The sequence below is a fragment of the Polypterus senegalus genome, chromosome 3 (genome assembly GCF_016835505.1).
Source record: "Polypterus senegalus isolate Bchr_013 chromosome 3, ASM1683550v1, whole genome shotgun sequence".
Taxonomy (NCBI): Eukaryota; Metazoa; Chordata; class Cladistia; order Polypteriformes; family Polypteridae; genus Polypterus; species Polypterus senegalus.
The window spans coordinates 50183778-50204510 of record NC_053156.1 but is presented as its reverse complement, the minus strand read 5'-3'; the positions used below and the strand labels follow the sequence as shown (position 1 = coordinate 50204510).

The 20733-nt window shown below is 39.3% G+C and overlaps 1 protein-coding gene across 2 annotated transcripts in view; it reads right to left on the bottom strand.

Annotated features, from left to right (window-relative positions):
* Positions 1–20733, bottom strand: part of efnb3b (ephrin-B3b) — a 397095-nt gene that overhangs the window by 17005 nt on the left and 359357 nt on the right. Inside the window, exon 4 of one of the 2 annotated variants that reach the window (XM_039747177.1) lies at positions 11853–11960. The exons of the other annotated variant lie outside the window; for it this stretch is intronic. Within the exon in view, the coding sequence (XP_039603111.1) occupies positions 11853–11960 (108 nt within the window). The remainder of the gene's footprint in view (positions 1–11852; positions 11961–20733) is intronic. 2 annotated transcript variants of the gene reach the window in all.

The following is a 20733-nucleotide window of genomic DNA, read 5'->3' as shown; positions in this document are numbered from 1 at the left end:
ATAATGTTACTCCACATGTCTATTTGAAGGTTGCCGATCGTGAATATGATAATGATTTTCATATATGATTCTTTATCAGTGATTCTAGCCTTCTAAGAGATGTTCCCTGATTATTAAAAATGACACATTTCAAACATAAGCATATGGGGTATCATTTTAGATTATTTGAAGGGCAGTGATTACAAATATGATGTCATTTTTTATTTTTGATCCTTTAGTAGGGATCAAGCCCATTCTGGCTCTCTATTAGAGGGCAAAAAATAACAAATTTCTATTATAATCAAGAATAGTTGATTTTAAATAATTAAAGTGAAGCACACACTAAATATTTTAATTATATGAGGCATTTATTATGTAATTGTGCCTCATGAAGTAAATCATTAACACCCCAAATTAGGGTGGCTGATGCCAATTCTCGTTTAAATATGTAAGTGATAAGGTAATAACGTTGTTAGCTTATTTTTCATGAAAATATCTATGGTCACACTGCAAAAGAGGAAAGAAAAACAAAAATGTATGGCTGGTGACACCAAGTTAAAATTCACCACTCTGGAGCCACGGTCTTCAGCACTTCAACAATACAAAGTTCTAGGCTGAATGGCCGCCTGGATCCTCCTCATCACTATATATTCCCAAACGATGGCTATTAGATTACTGGGGTGGCAAATTATAGCATTCTATTGGCTGGTCAAAGTATTACTGGATGTCTTACAATTGGCATTTAAAAGTTTAATTACTATTGGCAGTCAGCACGACATCACATAATTATATGTGATTAGGTGTCCGTTGGGAATGCATGAATATGATCAGTCTTCAGTGTTACTGCTTTTAGAAGAATAGACACAGAGATCTGCATGTCTGAGATGGGCTTTTTGCTGGCCCATGGCCCCTAATTACCCTGATTTGGATTAAACAGTTTTAGGAATAAAATGTTGAATTCTATACATACAGTATAAAAAAATAGAAGATCTGTTTCAGAGTCACATTAAAACAGCTATCATTAACGATCATAAGAGTTGTATTATAATTGTCAGTTATGAAGTTCAAATACTGGAGGTAAAGGGAGTCTTATTATTTTAGTGATTATTTAGTCATCATTGGTAGTTTAGAACATTAGAAGAATTGTTATGAGAACAAGCCCATTCATCTAAAATGTGGAGATTTAAAGGTCCCTAAAGTCCTACTGTTCACCACTACTTGCTAATTTACTCCATGTGTCTGTGGTTCTTTCCATGACGGAAAACATTCTAACTTTGGCTAAAACATGCCCTTAACGTGTTTCCAACCGCGTTGTTATTGAATCCAACAGGTGTCCCAGAGTTATTTTCTGAAGTACAGTTTCAGGCACTCATAATATTATTGGTATTAAGAGGTCCAATTAAATGGTTTGGTGGTGTCTCCTGAAAAGGCAGGCGGTTCGGTATGGTGGCTAAGGCTTAGGACCTCGAATACAGAGGCTGTGGATTCAAATCCCACTACTGACATTGTGTGACCACGAGCAAGTTAACTCAGCTAGCCCAACTGGAAAAACAAAAAAGAAATGTAGCCTATTGCTTCTCAGATATTGTAAGCTGCACCAAATAAAGATGTCAGCAAAGCAATAATGTATGGAAATGTTGTTATTGATAATTCATTTATTGGAAATCCTCTTACTAGACAACAAGGGGTAATTTATTATTATAAAAAAGGATCATTTTTCATTTAGAGGCTAAACAAAAAGGTTTTTTGGGGTATCTTACATTATTTTTGATTAACCATTTTAAAATCCTTGCACTTATGATAATGAGTACAGGTAGAATTAGATTACTTTGAATCTAATATAACATTTTTAATCTGTGGACCTCACCCAATTGATGGGTTAATATTGTTATTAGTCACCACTGACATTTGGTGGAAAGATGGAGTTACCTGAGTGCTATGATGAGGAGCAACCAGTCATCTATGGTGTACCAAAAAGTTGACACACTTAGGTGTCTGATGGACCAAATTCTCTTTAACTGGCCCCCTTACCAAAACACAACCTCATAACTCATGTGTCCACCACAGTCTGCCACCAAGACCTTTTATACTTTGTAAGGAGAGGAGATGGTAGAAACTGCCTGGATGTGGTCAGATCGCATGTGACACAGGGACTCAGTAAGCCTCTGGTGACTGGAGTGAAGACCAAGCACCACCTCCAAGAGTTTCTGCTTTCTCCGACTCTTCAAAGTTACACTGCCGTTTACATTTCTTACACAAACTGCTTTCAGCCTCGGAGCAGAATGTCATTGACTTGAAACAATGGCTCTTACAGTCCTTTTGTAGAATAGTGAAGCTTATTTTTTATTCATTGTTTGTTTTTATTTCAGCTTGGGTGATGACAAAGACAATCTGGAAAGAAGGTGGGGGGGGTTAGAAAGAAGAGCCACTAAAATCTCTGCTAAAGTGGAAAATAAATAAATAGATAAATAAATAAATAAATAAACACAAAGAAAAGAAAGGCTGCAGCAGAGAAATTGTTTGATACAGCTTTTATTACTGCAATAATGAATCTAATAGCCCAGCTGGGCTTTGCGGTTAGTGGAAGGCCGCTCTGTTTAATAACAGAGGCTCAGCGCGGCTGCGGCTTCGCTAGGCCGCTTGGGATAGTTCTCCTGGCAACGGGCCCAGGGCTTGGCGGTAGTGTTAATAATATCATCAGAAAGCTTTGCTCCCCCAAGACCGGGTAGGAAGATAAGACATTGAGAGGGGGCTTAGCCCACTGCCCGTCTGCTGTACCACGAATGCAGAGGGGGATGCCAATTGGATTGCTCTTTGTTCCTCATTCACTCCTTGTTTGTTTGCTGATTCTGTCTGACCCTGGTCTCTAATTCTTCAGTGCTAACTTGAACAAGAAGACAACTCCTTTCTTGTGTAACCTGGAAATGGAAGGAAACTACACACACACCCACCTACACAGTAGAGTGTGAAAGGTGGTAAGGCTATATAGATTCTACCTGCCTGCAGTCATTCTTTCTCTTGGACAAATACTGCATTTCATATGAGAATGGCTCCTTCCTTTGGCCACTGTAGTGCAAGCAAGTGTGTCTTTTCTGCCTTTCTTTCAGTGGTGTGTATAATATGTTCAGCTGGGCCAAATACCCTTACATGTGATAAATCGGAATAATGCCTGAAGAATGCAGACCTCACATTTTATTGTGCAGGCAAACATGTCACTGGAATAAAGTAACTGCATGGAAAAACAGGATTTATTTCCTAAAGGAGTTGATACACATGCAGTGCATTAATTTACATGTTCATTAAAAATGTTGGAGTATTAAAAATATTAATAATAATAGCAAATTAAAAAAATACTAATATTTTGCAATATTTTATATTGTATCCTTGTCATGCTCTGAATATGCACACCGGGATCATCAATGGCATAGCAATGCTTAATTCAACTCAAAGTTGCAGGTAGAAGAGAGTCTAACACTGCAGCAACAGGCAAAAGGCAGAAAGCGCCCCAGAACGGACTGGTACTCCATCACTAGACCTATTCTTGTGCACAATGGAGCCAGTTTAGAATTAACCAAACACACAGGTCTTTAGGACTTGAAATGTTAAAGGAAAACTGGAATATCTTGTGGAAAAAACACACGATGAACGGAGTGAAAAACATCCACATGGCCGTTAACAAGGTGTGGGATTTAAGAGCAGTACAGCGGATCCACAATCTACTATATCATCAAATGCTACTCTGTATGTGAGTGGCTGTCTGTATCTGATCCCCTCAAGTAATCTGATTGGTCAGTTAGTCTTTGGTTTCTCACTCAAATGAGACTGAGACTTGAAGCACCAGGCAAAACAAGTTGAGACACAAGATGAAACAGGAAAGCTGCCAGAGGAACGCTGAGAGTCGCCTTCAAAGATGGGAAGAAGCAGGTAATAGGGTCCCGTCTGCCTTTAGTAGTACTCAAAAAGCAGTCAAGGTGCCTCGAAGTGACAGGAGTGTGAGAAGCAGGCTTAATGGGTATACAATTGAGGGAGGAAGTGCTGGCCAAGAGAGGCTGAAAGACAAGGCTATCAAGGAAAAGGGTAGGGGGAATACTGAGGGTACATGTAAGGCAAGAAAAATGAAAAAAATTTAATTTTATTTTCTTACCTTTATTTAACATGTAATATAATATAATATAATATAATATAATATAATATAATATAATATAATATAATATAATATATAAACGTCTATGTGTGGAAGTATGTGTGTCTGTCTGGCCCAGAAGTGATAGGTGGAGACAGGGTATGGGCTCCACCTCCTAGGAAACAAACTCGCTTAGCCGCTAATACACAAGTGAGGCAAGCGTGTTGGCAAAACAAAACCTCAGAAGAAAGACAAAGTCGTTAGCCGCTAATGCACAAGCGATGCGAGCATGTCGGCAAAACAAAACCTCCTAGGAGAGAGATGCCCAGAGTAGTTCCTTTCAATTATCTCTAAATTTCAGTTTTTTCAACACGACCCCAGGCTTTTTATACCACAGGCTTACCCAGCTAATATAATATAATATAATATAATATAATATAATATAATATAATATAATATAATATAATATAATATAATATAATATAATATAATATAATGTGTGGAAGTAGTGGAGAAGCTATAATAATCTTTTTTTTTTTATTTATTTATTTATTAATTTTATTACAATCAATACATAGCAATCAAGTTTTACAAAAAAAAAAGAATTATGCTAAGAACAGATCGATCCCCACCCTTGAGAGAGAGAGCAAGCCAAACGGTGTAAAATTTAAGGCTTTTAAAAATACCTAAATCAACAAATTCTCTGTGCTTTATAAAATCATTTCAAAATATTACTGATTAGATCCTGCCATGTTTTGAAAAAGTCTGCACAGATCCTCTAACTGAGTATTTGATTTTTCCAATTTTAAATAATATAACACATCAGTTTCCCACTGACTTAAAGAGGAGAGTTTGGGTTCTTCCAGTTTATCAGAATAAGTCTGCGTGCCAACAGTGTAGTGAATGCAATCACAGTTTGTTTGTCTTTCTCCACTTTAAGACCCTCTGGAAGAACCCCAAACACAGCTGTTAATGGGTTAGGAGGGATTGTGAGTCCAAGACTGTCTGAGAGGTAATTAAAAATTTTTGTCCAGAATAATGTTAATTTGGAGCAGGCCCAGAACATGTGACCTAGTGAGGCTGGGGCTTGGTTGCAGCGTTCGCAGGTTGGATCATGCCCTGGAAACATTTTGGAGAGTTTTAGTCGAGACAGATGTGCTCGATATATAATTTTGAGTTGTATAATTGTATGCTTTGCATATGGAGCTTGAGTGAATTCTCTGCATTGCTACTTTCCACTCCTTTTCTGATATATTAATTGAGAGGTCATTTTCCCAGTGTCCTCTTGGATCTTTGAAAGGAAGGGATTGTAAAAGGATTTTATATATTGTAGAGATGGAGTCTAACTCCTTGAAATTGAGCAATAATTTTTCCAGCGTGGATGAGGGTGCAAGATGAGGAAAATCTGGAAGGTTCTGTTTAACAAAGTTCCTGATTTGAAGATAGTGAAAGAAATTTGTAGCTGGAATGTTAAATTTGGAACGTAATTGTTCATAGGATGCAAAGACGTTGTCTATATAAAGGTCTCTAAGCAAGTTAATTCCAAATTTTTCCAGATATTAAAACTGCATATGTTTGTGAGGGTTGAAAGAGGTGGTTCTTTTGCAGGGTGCCACAGAAAGAAGCTTCTCCGTCTTAAAATGCTTTCTACATTGGTTCCAGATTCTAAGTGAGTGGAGCACAATTGGGTTATTAGTGTATTGCCGATAGCGTGTGTTTATTGGAGCACAAAGCAAGGAATACAAAGAAGTACTGCAGGATTTTACTTCTATTGCGGTCCATGCCTGTGTATGTTCTTCTATTTGTGTCCAGGTTCTTATCGACTGTATATTTGCCGCCCAGTAATAAAACTGGAAGTTAGGTAGAGCCATGCCGCCTTCTGCCTTTTGTCTTTGTAGGGTCGCTCTTTTGATGCGTGGATGTTTAGAATTCCAAATAAATGAGGTTATTGTTGAATCTAATTGCTTAAAGAACGATTTATTAATGTATATTGGTATGTTTTGAAATAAAAAGGAGCTTAGGAAGAATATTCATCTTAACAGTGTTAATTCTTCCAGCTAGTGTGAGATGAAGGGTTGACCATCTATGCAAGTCTTGTTTAATTTTTTCCATACAGACGACGAAATTTTTTGATAAAGAGCTTTATGTTTACTTGTGATGTTTACCCGAGGTATTTAAACTGTTCTGCAATGATAAAAGGAAGGGTGTCTAATCTAATATTATATGCTTGCGAATTCACGGAAAGAGTACACTTTTATTCAGATTAATTCTGAGACCAGAGAGCTTTTGAAATTCTGTGAGTGCTGCTAAGACTGCAGGCACAGAATTTTCTGGGTCCGATATATACAGTACCATGTCATCTGCATATAATGAGATTTTCTGTTCCAGTCCTTCTCTGCTAATCCCCTTTATCTGATCAGTATTTCGACAATGTATTGCCAGTGGTTCAATGGCAATTGCAAACAGCAGTGGTGACAAAGGGCATCCTTGTCTTGTGCCACGTTCTAGTTTAAAGTAGTCTGAGCAAATGTTATTGATGCAAACTGAAGCTTCTGGGTTAGTATACAGTAATTTAATCCATGCACAAATGTTGGGCCAAACCCAAACTTCTCCAAAATAGTAAAAGGTATTTCCATTCAATCATGTCGAATGCTTTTCTGCATCCAATGATAATAATATTTCTGGGGTGTTTGATTTAGTTGGTGAGTATATTACATTAAACAGGCGTCGAAGATTTGAAGATAAGTGTCGGCCCCTAATAAATCCAGTTTGGTCTTGTGATATTATTGAGGGAGCACTTTCTCCATCCTTCTAGCTATGATTTTAGAGAGTATTTTAACGTCGTTATTCAGAAGTGAAATTGGTCTGTATGATGCACATTGTAATAAGTCCTTATTTTGTTTTGGAAAGACAGTGATTAGTGCTTGGCGAAAGGTTTGTGGAAGAGATTGGTTATCTCTGGCTTCTGTAAATGTTGCTAATAGGAGGGAGCTAGCTGAGCGGAGAATTTCTTGTAAAACTCTGCAGGGTAGCCATCAGGGCCTGCTGCTTTTCCACCTTGGAGTGACTTTATAGCATCCAGTAATTCTGATAATGACAGAGGTTTATCGAGCTCCTCCACACTAATAGCGTCAATTTGTGGTATCTGTAATTTATCCAGAAATGCATTAGATTGTATATTGTCTTCTTTAAACTCAGTAGTATATAGGGATTTATAGTAGTCTCTAAAAGTGCACATTATATTTTTGTGTTCGATGATTTTATCTCCATTCGTGTTAGTAATTACGAGATTGCGTTGCACTTCTTGCTTGTGAATTTGTTGCGCTAAAAGCTTATTAGCTTTCTCTCCATGTTCATAATAATGATGTCTGGATTTGTAAATTAGTTGTTCGGTTTCTTTAGTTGTCAAGAGGTTTAATTCTGAATGTAGAGCCTGCCTCCTCTTATGTAGAGTCTCGCTTGGTAGTCTGGCATGTTCTTCATCTATTTTAGTAATTTCGCTTTTTATCTCTGCTACTTTCTTCGCGGATTTATTTCTGTGGGAAAGATATGAGATAATCTGTCCTCTTAAGAAGGCCTTAAGAGTTTCCCAGAGTGTTCCTGCAGAGATCTCAGGGGATGTATTTGTCTCTAGAAAGAATTCAATTTGTTTGGATATAAATTCAGTACAATTCTCGTCAGCTAATAGAAGCGGATTGAGGCGCCATCTGGGGTGAGTGTATGGGGCTTAGTAATTTCAGCTCCAAGATCATCGGAGCATGGTCTGAAATAACAATAGCATCGTATTTACAAGATTTAATCTTAGGCAAGAAGTTATTATCTATAAAGAAGTAATCAATCCTTGAGTAGCAATGATGTACTGGTGAGTAGAAAGAATATGTTCTTGAATTTGGGTTTAAAACCTCCAGGGATCTGATAAGTTGTGATCAGTTATAAACTTTGTAATTATCTTTGCGGTGTTAGTTGCGTTCCCCTGTGGAGGAAGTCTTATCTAAAAGTGGATTTAGAACACAATTAAAGTCCCCAGCCATTATAAGTTTATGAGTGTTCAGATTGGGAATGGATGCAAATAAATTTTGTATAAATTCCTTATCATCAACATTAGGTGCATAAACATTTATCAAAATCATTTTACAGTTAGATAAGTCTCCCATGACCATCACATATCTCCCTTCAGGATCCAATACTACATCTGATGCTACAAATGGTACTGTTCTATGTATGAGAATTCCCACCCCTCTAGTTTTCTTTGTAAAACTAGAATGGAACATTTGGCCAGTCCAGTCTTTTGCAGCGGAACTGATCCTTACTTAGTAAGTGGGTTTCCTGTAAAAATACTATTTTAGCATTTAGACCTGTTAGGTGAGAAAGTACTTTCTTTCTCTTTAATTCGTGATTCAGGCCTTTAACATTCCAGCTTACGAAGTTAACTGTCCCATCATGGAGACACTGATTCTGAGTTTTTGGTGTCATATTATAGTCTTAACTGGAAGTGAAATAGTTTAGGTCTTAATTTCCTATTCCCCCAAGAGTTGTTGCCATGCAGCTTATTATTACGTTGATAGTTATAATTATAAAGATTGAGATGATAGATTAGATATAGATCAAGCCTGCTCTCTTTCTCTTCCCCTTAACCCCCACCCTCCCTTTTTGCCTCCCAGGTGAGGCTAAAACCCACTTCATGCAGTCCCAGTCCTCTGACATACCCAGAGACAGAGCACGTCCAAAGCACATCAAGCCCCCATGCAGTGGCTTTAAGGTTAAAAGATAGAGATATCTGTTACCAATATAGTCTTTAAAAGAGGAAAAAGAAAAAAAGAAAAGAATTTTGCACTTAATATATACATATATATATATACATATACATATACATATATATATATATATATACATACACACATACATATAATCTTCATCAATTTTAGTGCATTAAGATGATATCCCCAGATAATAAACCCAGGTGATGGTGTTAAAGATGTGTCCAAAACAAGCATAACAAGTCTTAATGCAGTAATAGCAATAACAGCAAACCAAGGGTATGATATTGAACAGTCTCATTTAGGGTACACATGAAATAATTAGAAAAGAAAAAAAAAAGAGAGGAAAACGTAATTAAGCACAATAAAACACAAACATTTAGCCCTAGTAATACTAAGTAATGATAAGTAATAAGTAAGTAATAATAATATAAGAATATGAGAATATATGCTGATAAAAACCCGTATTTTAAAACAAATAGATCAGACAGTAGATTATTAATCCTAGCTTTATCATTTACCGCCATGACTCACAATTATGTATCAGAATAGTCCGGGATCAGCTTTCTTAACTCATTTTCTGCCTCCTCCTTGCTAGCGAAAACATAGAAATGCCCTGCCATTCCACTTTCAGTTTTGCGGATACAGGAGGCCGTATTTGACATTGGCTTGCCGTAGCAGCTGTTTAATATTATAGAAGGCGGCGTTTGATAGCTGTTGCTGGAGAGAAGTCAGGGAAGACGCGATGTGGCAATCTTCATATATAATATCTTCCTTTTTTTCCTGAGGAGTTCCATCACCTCTAACTTAAATGATAATCGTTCAAAACGGACTATAAAAGATCTTGGTCGGGGTCTGACGGTGTTTGATCAGCGTCTGTAAGCCGCTGCTATCTCAGATTCTGCTTTAAAGTCGCCCCGATTATTTTAGAAAAAGTTCAGTTGCGAATTTCACGGGTTTAAACTTTCGATTCTCCGGCAAGCCTTCAATTCTGACATTATACCTTCTATTCCCATCTTCTAAAGCAGCCAGTCTGTCTCCAAGTTTTTCTCCGAGTTTTTACATTCGAACTGACATTTACTGCTCTTTCCTCGGCACTGGCAGCTAGATGTTCGGCTATTTCGATCCGATTCGTGAATGTCTCACTAAGATGCTCCAATCGATCAGCAAGCGTGCTCAGTTTAGCGAGTTTTTCTCAATGCGCTCTTCAATTTTACCCAGCACCTGTCGAAGTTCAAGCTGTACCTCTTGGAGCCTTTCATTTGCCTGTTGGATTTCCTGTCGCAGACATTCATTGGCCTGTTTCATCTCCTGTTTCAGTCTCTCATGTGCCTTTGCCGTTGCTTTCTCATTAGCCTTCTCGCTTTTCTTTATATCTTGCCTGAGGTCAGCGAGCAACACTTTCAGTTCAGATAGCTCAAATGTGCCTTCTTGTACCGTAGATGAAGCAGCAGACTCTGCTGAAGCCGGTGTCCCGCTGCTCCAGTCCCGCGTGATTGCGTAACTGAAGCCGCGGACCTCCCGGCCTTTTCCAGTTTCAGGTAATCCTCTCCAATCGGCGAGCTATCCACATCTGCACTCACGATCGCACCTTCGCTCCCCTTTTCGCTCTCAGCAGGCGACGATGTAGCGGACCGTGGTCCCGAGGAGTCTGTACTTTCGCCCATCTGATCCAGGTCTGTCTCTGAGTAGCCGTATCTCGAACTAGGGCTTGCTGATCGCAGCTTGGATGTAGCTTTAGTCTTCGATTCTTTCGGACCCCCTTCTTGTTGGCCATGTTTATATGTGTTTACCTATACTGTAGCGGTCCCTCTCGGGTTGAATAAATACAGGATATCTCAGAATAATAAGCAAATAACATGAAAAATAGCACCACTGCTAGCGGAGCTCCACTTCAGACGTCCATTTCTCGCATCGGACGAGACCAACTCAAGAAGCTATAATAATCTGATAAGTTGGGACATTCTTCTACTCTCCATGGGGGTACTTAATTTGTCTCCACATGCCAAAAATGAACATGTTAGTTGAGATGGTGCCTCTAAGTTGGCCCATTGTGGATGAGAGTAGTTGTGTGTGATAAACAAGAGCCAAGCACAGACTGTGCACAGCAAAGCCATTATGCCACCTGTAATATAATATAGTCATTATTTTCAAAACACCTTTCTTGTCTCCTGTCCGGTTTTATACTTTCTGTCATTGAAGGTGACTCTCTCTGTGTGCACCTTTAACTCTGCTTGTGTGTCTCTCACATGCACTTCCTCTTTCATCACGTCACTAAAGCGAAACTGACCAATCAGATTGCTTAGAAGGACTGGACACAGAGTGTCCTTAGTGGTTTATGATATAATACAAAATAATATGCAGACGTGCATTGGGTGTGCATTGTGTGTGGTCTAGTGAATAAAGTGTCTAACAGTAAGCCACAAGGTTGATGTTTCACTACTGTCTTCTTAATTTATTGTGTCTCTCATTAAATCTGCATGTGCTCCATGTAAAGAAAGAAATCAGTTGTAGAATCAGTTGTAGAATAGTACTGCACTTCAAAATCACCTTGGGTCATGGCTACTATGAAAAGGCATTGCATAATTTAAAGGTTTTAAATACAATTATGGGTTAAAAACAGGCCTAAAGGGCCTAAAACAGAATTTTTAATTTTACAACCCAACTTTTCAAATTGGGCAGTGGAGCAGCAGAGCAGACGATTTGAGGATGCCCTCCATTAAATAAAAGTTTGTCCCTGCTAGAGGACTATTGTTTGTTTTTTAAGGACGTCTCCTTCCCCTTTACACTGACCAGAATTGTTTCTACTCATTTGGTTCTAATGGCCACATTTTAGACCTAATGACAGGAGATTATAAAAACCTAAAAGCTCCACAGAAGGGAATTCACTAAGAGATATCAAAAGGATGAGTTAGACATAACATGATGAGGGGAGAGGGTACAGTGAAATTGGATTGTGAAGTGGAATTAGTGATTTCCAGGGTTCATCATACCTGAGGGGTTCTCCTTATTGGGGGCCCGGTTTGGATCAAACTCCGATGGCACATCGGGGGAAATGTCCACATTCGGCTTCTGGGGTTTAGGGCCCACGTTGTGGGGATCTGGGGAGCAAACACAGGGGATCCCATCATGAAATCCAATCTATCAGCACTATAATGGATTTGTACCACAAGGCATGGGGGAATAATAGCAACATAAAACACAGGACTGTGAGCTTCAGTACGAAGAGCAGCAAGACAACCAATGGCGGCATGGCCAGGCAGACTGAGACACGTCACACAAAGAATATTCATACAGCTGAAAGGCTTGGATAAAGAGAGTGGGAGAGCAATAAGAAGATAAGACACAAGGGGACCAAAGCACACAGAGAAGCAAACATTTTTATTATACATACAGGTTATTATAAAGTCCTGGTACAGTCTTAAATGATCATAACTTTAGTTGTATGCTTGATGAAGTTAATCAATAAAGAACACTATGAAGTGTAATTCATTTATTTTATTGTAGTTTCATAATAAATTTGGAATATTCTATTCATTTTAGTTAACTTATTAATTTGTTCATCACAGAGTTATGATTGACCTGTGGTTTCAATAAAAGAGAAAGTAAACTGTATCCTGCGGTTGCCTAAACTCGATCATCATGGTCCAAAGAAGATGAACTCATTCCAACAAAGATGCACCACAGAACTAAACCACGCTCTTTAGAGGAATTGTGGACTGAGATAATTAATGCGATTTAGAGAATTACTAAAACCAACTGCAAAATGTATTTGCGCAACTTCAGAATCGCATTGCAGTTTGTATACATGACGACGGTAGACATGTTAAAATTAACTATTATCTCAGAAATACATCTATGTAAAAAATGAAATTAATTCTTTCACTTATCATATTTAGAGACTAAAGTTTTTCATATATAGAACTGAAGTTATGATTATTAAAAACTGCACAAGGACATTATAATGATTCTGTATACAGGGCCTTTCTATAGTAATACAGCATCCCAAAGGTAAATTTCCCTTGTTTGTTAAACGTTTTATAAAACTGAAGTACAGACAGGTGGAAAAACTCTTATTGGGGTTTTACAGCAAATGAACCAGCAGCCCTGTGCTTGGTCTGTCTCTCTAAAATAGTTTCATATCCATACAACAAAGTGTTTCATACCCGTCTAATGCGTGCCATTTCTATCTATCTATCTATCTATCTATCTATCTATCTATCTATCTATCTATCTATCTATCTATCTATCTATCTATCTATCTATCTATCTATCTATCTATCTATCTATCTATCACACTGATGAGCAGAAGAACTTATTATAAGTGACAAACAGGCAACTGGATCAGATAAAGGTAAAGGGCACAGGAATTAAGTATGTAACTGAAAGGCAGAAAACTCAAAGTACAGAGTCTGGGACCACCAGTCTGAGAGTTACCATAAGAATGAGGTTAAACAAAGATCCCAAGACTGCCCTCCAAATTCACTGAAAATTGAGGCCTAGTGCTGCAGGCAAAGAGCTATGTGCTGTGGAAGCCTCCACCAGTACCACCCCATTATTTTTAAACTGCTTCCACAAAGCTAGCTGCGGGCCACAGGAGAAAACGCTCTCTTTGTCAAATGCGACCTGTGCATATTGCAGTGCTGATGGCAGCACTCCTGCATTTTTAAAAATAACACTGACTTCTTGAGCTCTGAAAGTAGCACGCACGCTGAACGGCGTTCCTCAGAGACGCTCGCTTTTGTTCTTCGTTGGCAGGTCACCTTGAAAGAGAAGAGTGAGAAAAACTAAGAATGAGAACCCGGAAGCAAAACTAGTCCAGGTCTTGAATCTCTCATCACATCTTAGACAGGACACGGACTGCCACAGCTTGCTGCTCTACTAGAGCTACCCCTGCTTTGTGCCCATCTCCCCACTTGCCCTGTGCTATTCCTGTTGTGTCGACTGCTCCTTGCAACACCTGCAGAGTCTCCTACTGTCTTCTGTCTTCTCTTGCTGTGCCATCCACTCTGTTCTCCTCACCTTCTCTTTGCTCCATTCTATCACCTGCTGCCTTGTGCTCACCAGTTATATGTTGCTGTATAACTTCTCATGGTTTTACTCCTTAGCCGCTGTTTTGTTGCCCCCTCAATAATCCCATCTCAACTCCTGGCCCGAGTGCCCCCCTTTGACCACCTCACTGAATGAGTGTGCTGTGTGCCGCAGAGCTGTCCTTTTTAAAATTAGCTCTGTTTTATGATATACACTATGGAGCTACAAACACTTTGACGAGGAAGCTTTCAAGATTGACAACAGCAGGTTTTGTCTTTTCTTTCATGATTTAAAAGCAGCCCTAAGTAACAAATTCAGAAGAATTTAAAAAGAGGCGCAGGAGAAGAAAAAAAGGTGAAAATTGCAGCAAATTGGTGAGCGAGCAGCTAAGTACAGAGCAATCTTTTGTCATCCAGATGTTTGTAATTTAGCTGTCAATCAAACACCTACAGCATTCTACAAAACAGCCCCCCCCCACACACACACACAATTACAGCAGCACGCACACACAAGTACACACTCCCGCAAAATGACATCCGTATCAACACACCGACCACACAATGACACAAACACACATAACAAAAAAGCTTAGGCGCTGGGAATAAACACGTATTGTACCCGCAAAACATTTACATTTGTGCAAACACACACTTGAAGGCACACAGCCACACACCAGACAAGCATACATTCACACAAATACCCACACAGTCTGAGGTACACAAAAGTAGGTATATGTGCACAATCTTCTGCACACACACGTTCATAAAGAAAGACAAAATATAGTAAATGCACATCCTGTTGAAGCAAAGAAACAATTTTACACACTGAAACAGAAACACATGAATATTGAACACACTGTAACAAAAAGATTCTTATAAACACATAGCAACCTGACAAAATCCATATAGACATGGAGTGTAACGGATGGATAGATTCGATCATCATACTAGACGACCCAGCAAAGACTTTACTGTATAGAATGCCAAGGAGTGGGAGGGTGGCTGGTTGGCCAAGGTCTCCAGGGCTCTGATTGTGTCTGACTTTGCCTGTTATGACTGACAGTGGACCCCCCAGAGGTTTATTTTCTTCTAGGATGCTGATGACTGGAGTTTTTATTTTCCTCTCCTCCATTGATAGATAGATAGATAGATAGATAGATAGATAGATAGATAGATAGATAGATAGATAGATAGATAGATTGATAGATAGATAGATAGATAGATAGATAGATAGATAGATAGATAGATAGATAGATACTTTATTAATCCCAAGGGGAATTATTAAAATTTCATTCATAGACTGATACTGCTGGGCTCCATTTATGTTAACTACTTGGTTTTCCTGTGTGTTTAAACAAATCTATGGGTTTATGTGTACTAAGAATTAGTAATTGGTAGTTACTAAAGTTTGTAATTGTACCAATCTGCAAACTTGTTACTGCGCTCTATGCCTACACTCAGTGAAGAGCGCTATACCAAAATAAACTGAATTGAATATAAACATAGATAAAATAAGGCACACATAATCGTGTGTGTTTGTGTGATACACAATGTAAAGGTCACTGGGTTCGGAGCCTGAATCAACAGATGCTGAAACACATCCCAGACAGGAGGTCAATTGTAGCCTGCCCTGGCAGTGATGCCAAATGGAAAGGCAGGAAGAGCGTCCCTTGAATTACTAAATTAATGTAAACATGGTGGAAGGGCAGTGAGGAGTGCACAAGAAAAGATTGTGCCTTCTCTGGCCCTGTAACTGCTGGCAGCGGGAGGCTGCAGGTTTGTCCTGCCCTTTGGTTAAAAATGGATCGGCAGTTTGTTAAGGAAACCTGGGTTTTGTAGGGCTATTCCTGGATCAAAGGTACTTCCAAAGAGGCTGGACGTAACCTCGGAAGTAGGATCTGGTATAAAAGTGGCCATTGACCATTGCTTCAGTGAACCTGGAATCGGGTGGAGTGTTGATGAGAGTTCAGTTGGTGGGAGGAATTAGGTGCAAGAAAAGTGAGAATGGTGAAAGGTTAGACAGAGGGAGGTGTGAACGGTCTTTTCATTTTGCTTTATGGCCACATTTGTTGTATTTTGCGTCCAAGCTCGTGTAACTTTCATGATCACCCTCAGTTGGTATAAAAGCTTTCTTTTCTTATATTTTTAGTGATAGATAGATAAATAGATATGAAAGGCACTACATCATAGATAGATAGATAGATAGATAGATAGATAGATAGATAGATAGATAGATAGATAGATAGATAGATAGATAGATAGATAGATAGATTGTCTAAAGCAGTCAAATTGAAACAGTATAGACACGCAAATACTTTTATATGAAGACAGACATGAAAACAGATAGAAAGTACACAACATACAATATCTACTGTATGTATGCACAACAGTTGCATGCTTAAGCACATATACAGATGCATATACATATATTCACTTATTGAATGACATTTTTATTCAAAGCCTAGCTTAATTGGTTCTGTTTCCCTGGTACAGAAAGGACAGTCACAGAGTACATGCAAATACCCCAAACACAGACACATTTTAGATATCAAACAAAAGAACATAACTACCCACAAAAACCATGGAAGCAAAGTACACATGAGTATACTCTTCTCACCTCCTGTACTTAGACACCAAGAGGGTTTGCATATACACATGTACAAGGGGGAGTTGAGTTAAAGTAAGAAAATGGAATTTATTAGAGAATGGAACAAACCTTAACAAAACTGATAATGTCATTTCTCGATGTAGTCTGCACCTTTGTGAATGCACTTGCGCCACCTGCCTGGAAGTGCCCAGATTCCAGAAGAATAAAAGATTTCGTCTTGTCCTCACAGACACTCGTGCACCCGAGTTACTGTCAAACACTACATGCCGAGGGGTACTACAGTCACTAGTGCAAGTTACTGTGACTTGCTGAAGTCCAATGTGAAGCCTGCTACTCGATCCAAGTGGCAGGGACTGCTGTCTCAAGGAGTCCTTTTGCTGCAAGACAATGCCCACCTGCCCGCACACTGCTAAGAACACCAAGGCTTGTCTGGAGAAACTGAAGTTTGAGGTATTGCCACATCCTTCTTATTCACCAGATTTGGCACCGTGTGATTTCCACCTTTTTGGGTCGCTAAAAAAACATCTGGGTGGTCGTCGTTTCAAGACAGATGATGATGTGAAGAAAGTGGTGCATGAGTGGTTGCGAGGACAAGACAAAACCTTTTATTCTGCTGGAATCCAGGCATTTCCAGGCAGGTGGCGTAAGTGCATTGAGAAGGGTGGAGACTACATTGAGAAATGACATTATCAGTTTTTTTTAAGGGTTATTCCATTTTCTAATAAATCCCATTTTCTAACTATTTCCTGGATGTGAGTCCTGTTTCTCAGGCGTTCCTGTGTGGTTGTGACAGTAGGGGCCTGCTTCACAGTTTATCCAGTCGCTGTCGCACTGTTTGCACATTGGCACTCTCCAGCTCTACCACACAAAGTGGACGCTGGCTGGCACACCCTGTTCAAGTGTCTCCAATCATTGGTTCCACAGTACAAAACCTTAGTTTCATGCATGGGGGTCCATTCTATTGACTAGAAGGAAAGCAGTTGTGTCTCTGTGCCATGATTATGGCATTTGCCAGTGAAGTGACTGCGTTCTTCTTTTATATAGTGCCCCTGACCAGCACCTTTTGTATTCTGGCCAGAAGCGCCCCCAGCACTGAAAAGTGTGGTAATTTGATTTTTGGTGTTTTGAGCATACTAATACAAACCCATCCATACATTTTCCAACTTGCTGAATCTGAACACAGGGTCACAGGGGTCTGCTGGAGCCAAACCCAGCCAACACAGGGCACAAGGCAGGAACCAATCCTGGGCAGGGTGCAAACCCATCGCAGACTAATACAAATAATCTCTTGGAAACACACAGCTTTTGCATATGTTATTAATAATGAAAAGTAAATTAATTAAATATAAAATGCATGGTATAGTTAGTATATTAACTGCCATCTCACAGCACTTGGACTCCAGTTTTTCAGGATGGATTTTTGCGTGCAGTTTGGATGTGTTCTACATGCCCATATAGGTTACCTCTGGATTCGCTGATTGAGTATAACTGTTGAAGAAAGCTGAGTTCAGAGAATGGATGGATAGAAAGAAGAAATGATACAAGTCATAAACAATCATCAGCCAAATTGATTGTAGCCTAAATTCTGTGTCTTCCTTCACTAAAATGATGGCATTTGTTTTACTAAGCAATCAAAGGAAGCAAAACAGGGAGGAAAAAGTCACCTACAAATAGAAAAATGACCCGCGGGGCCACAGGCGCCTTGCCGTTGGCAGCTGCACACATAATGTTTAGAAAAATACACCTCTTGTGTTTACACAAGGCCCAGACTCTGACATTTCCATCACTCGACAGCACCACTGAACGAGGGGCTCCTGCTAAAAGAATAAATTAATAGCACTCCGGGACGCCGATCCGGCAGCAGGGAAGACACTAACCACAGAGAGCCGACTCGGCGAAAAGACATCTGCTCTGTGGATTAGCAACGGTGCGTACAGAAACTGACAACCAAGGGCTCCACGGGAGCTCTGAAAGTCAGAAGGAGCCAAGGGAGTCAGAACCTGTTACTGACATGGGGCCCAAGCACACCTCACAGCCCAGAGATGGTGGCCACTTGGGAACATCCACCAGCAGATTACTGAGTGTTTAAAAATATCGACGAGAAGCAAAGTAGTATTTCATTATTTGAAGGTGTATGATAAATGAAGATGTGCTGAGCTCAGATTCAGATTGTGTAAGCTTTAATATACAATAAAAACAAATAATAGACCTTGCAACTCACATTTCATCCATCAGTCCATATTTAAAACATGCTTAATCCAATTAAGGGTCCCACATGATCCTGAAATGGACTAAAAAGGTGTGAAAAACAAATGGAAGGATGGGTGTTATGAGGATGGAGAGTTAGATTCACTTTTGTCTGTTTTCTTTTTTCCACTATTCATGTTTTACCTAATTTCACATTTAACTGTTATAATAGCAGAGTCCCAGGTCCAGAGTCTTTAGTGTGCATCCTGGCCTCACTATGTGCAGTCTTTTCATTCTCGCTGTGTTAGTGTGCTCCTGTTTTCTGTCCACATCTCAAATCTGTGCTTGTTGATTGAATTGCTGATTCTGAGTTTAGCAATGTGTAGGTGTGCTTGCAAGTTTGTTCATCAGAGGACAGATGTCGGTCTGGATTTGGTTCTTAATTTTCATCCAGTGCTGCTGTAACAGGGCACTAAGTTAAATGCGCCCTGAACTACATAAGAGAGACTAAACAATGGATGGGTGAATAATTATTTTAAATAGCCTTTTGGAAAAATGATTAATATGTTTATAACAACTGAAATTCTTTTATTGAGTTTATTATAGTTAGAAAAATATTTTGTTTCATATTTTGTTTCATTAAGATTATTTCCATTAAGTAAACTGCATTGCAAAAACTGCTCTCAGTAGTCTCAAATGCAGCATAGGGATTTACAGTATCTTTCACTAGTTAATTGTAATTGAATGCATTTAAAAATATTTGACATCTCTTTCCCTTACATGTACTGTCAGCGTTCCTCCTATACTTTTCTTCCGTATCTTCACGTGTCTCAACCTATCTTGCCCAGTGGATCCCCTCTCGATTGAGTTACTATAAAGCCCGATTCTCAAATTCGATCATTTTGAGGCACATTGCTCACCTTCTGACTACCACCAATCGTAGATGGGTCCCCATTATCCAATGTGAAGACACCATTCATACTTCTCATGTTGAAGGCATCTTTCAACGTTCCTTCTGCGTCTTTCATCGTTATTCTAGTGTGTCTCAAGCTCTCCTACCTGTCTCGTTTGAATGATCAACCAACACAAAACTGACCAATCAGATTTGTTAGAGGGAGCTGACACACACACACACACAAGCCAGTAGTGTTTTATTATATTAATAGATTTCCTTAAATAAATTTAAACACATCTATTGATATATGATTCATTTTATAGACACAATTTTTGTTATTTCCTAGTTTTGTTGATCAATCCCACACTTGCTTGTTGCCCAACTGGTATCGTGCTCAACCTTTGTACTTCACCATGTGGGTGGTTAGTGGTCCACTCCTACATAAGCACTTAGTGGCTACTTTTTTAAGGCTGAATATTCTGCTCTACCAAAGAACCAATCATGCTTCTTCCCCTCAGTTCATTTCGCATGTAGACCACTTTCAGAGGCTTAGTTGTTATTCAACCAAGCACTAAGAAGGGCAAGATGTGTGATCTAAGTGGCCTAATTGTTGGTACCAGACATGGTGATTAAAACATGTCAGAAACAATGGGAGCTTCCACATAGTAAATTCTCTATGGTTTACAGAGAAAAGAGACTGGTCCTGGACTATATGAGTCCTCTTGTGGTAGACCACCTGGCCCCACTGCAGTTTGTCTATCATACAAAGACTGGAGTTGAGGATGCAATTATTTGTGTGCTCCACAAACATTATTTTCATCTGGATAAAGCTGGCAGCACTGCAAGGATTATGTTTTTATCTCCAATGCCTTCAATATCATCCAACCATCGCTGTTAAGGGGTAAACTCAGAAAAATGCAGGTGGATGAGCCTGTGGTGTCCTGGATGATGGACTTTCTGTCAGGGAGACCTTCAGTTTGTGAGACTCAAGAACTGTGTCTCTGATATGGACGTGAGCAACACTGGAGCACCACAAGGAATAGGCCTGTCTCTGTTTCTCTTTACTCTGCACAGCTCAGACTATATTTAACACCAGGGCAGGTCATTTGCAGAAATTCTCAGTACTTATGAGGTGTATAGATAAAGGAGATGAG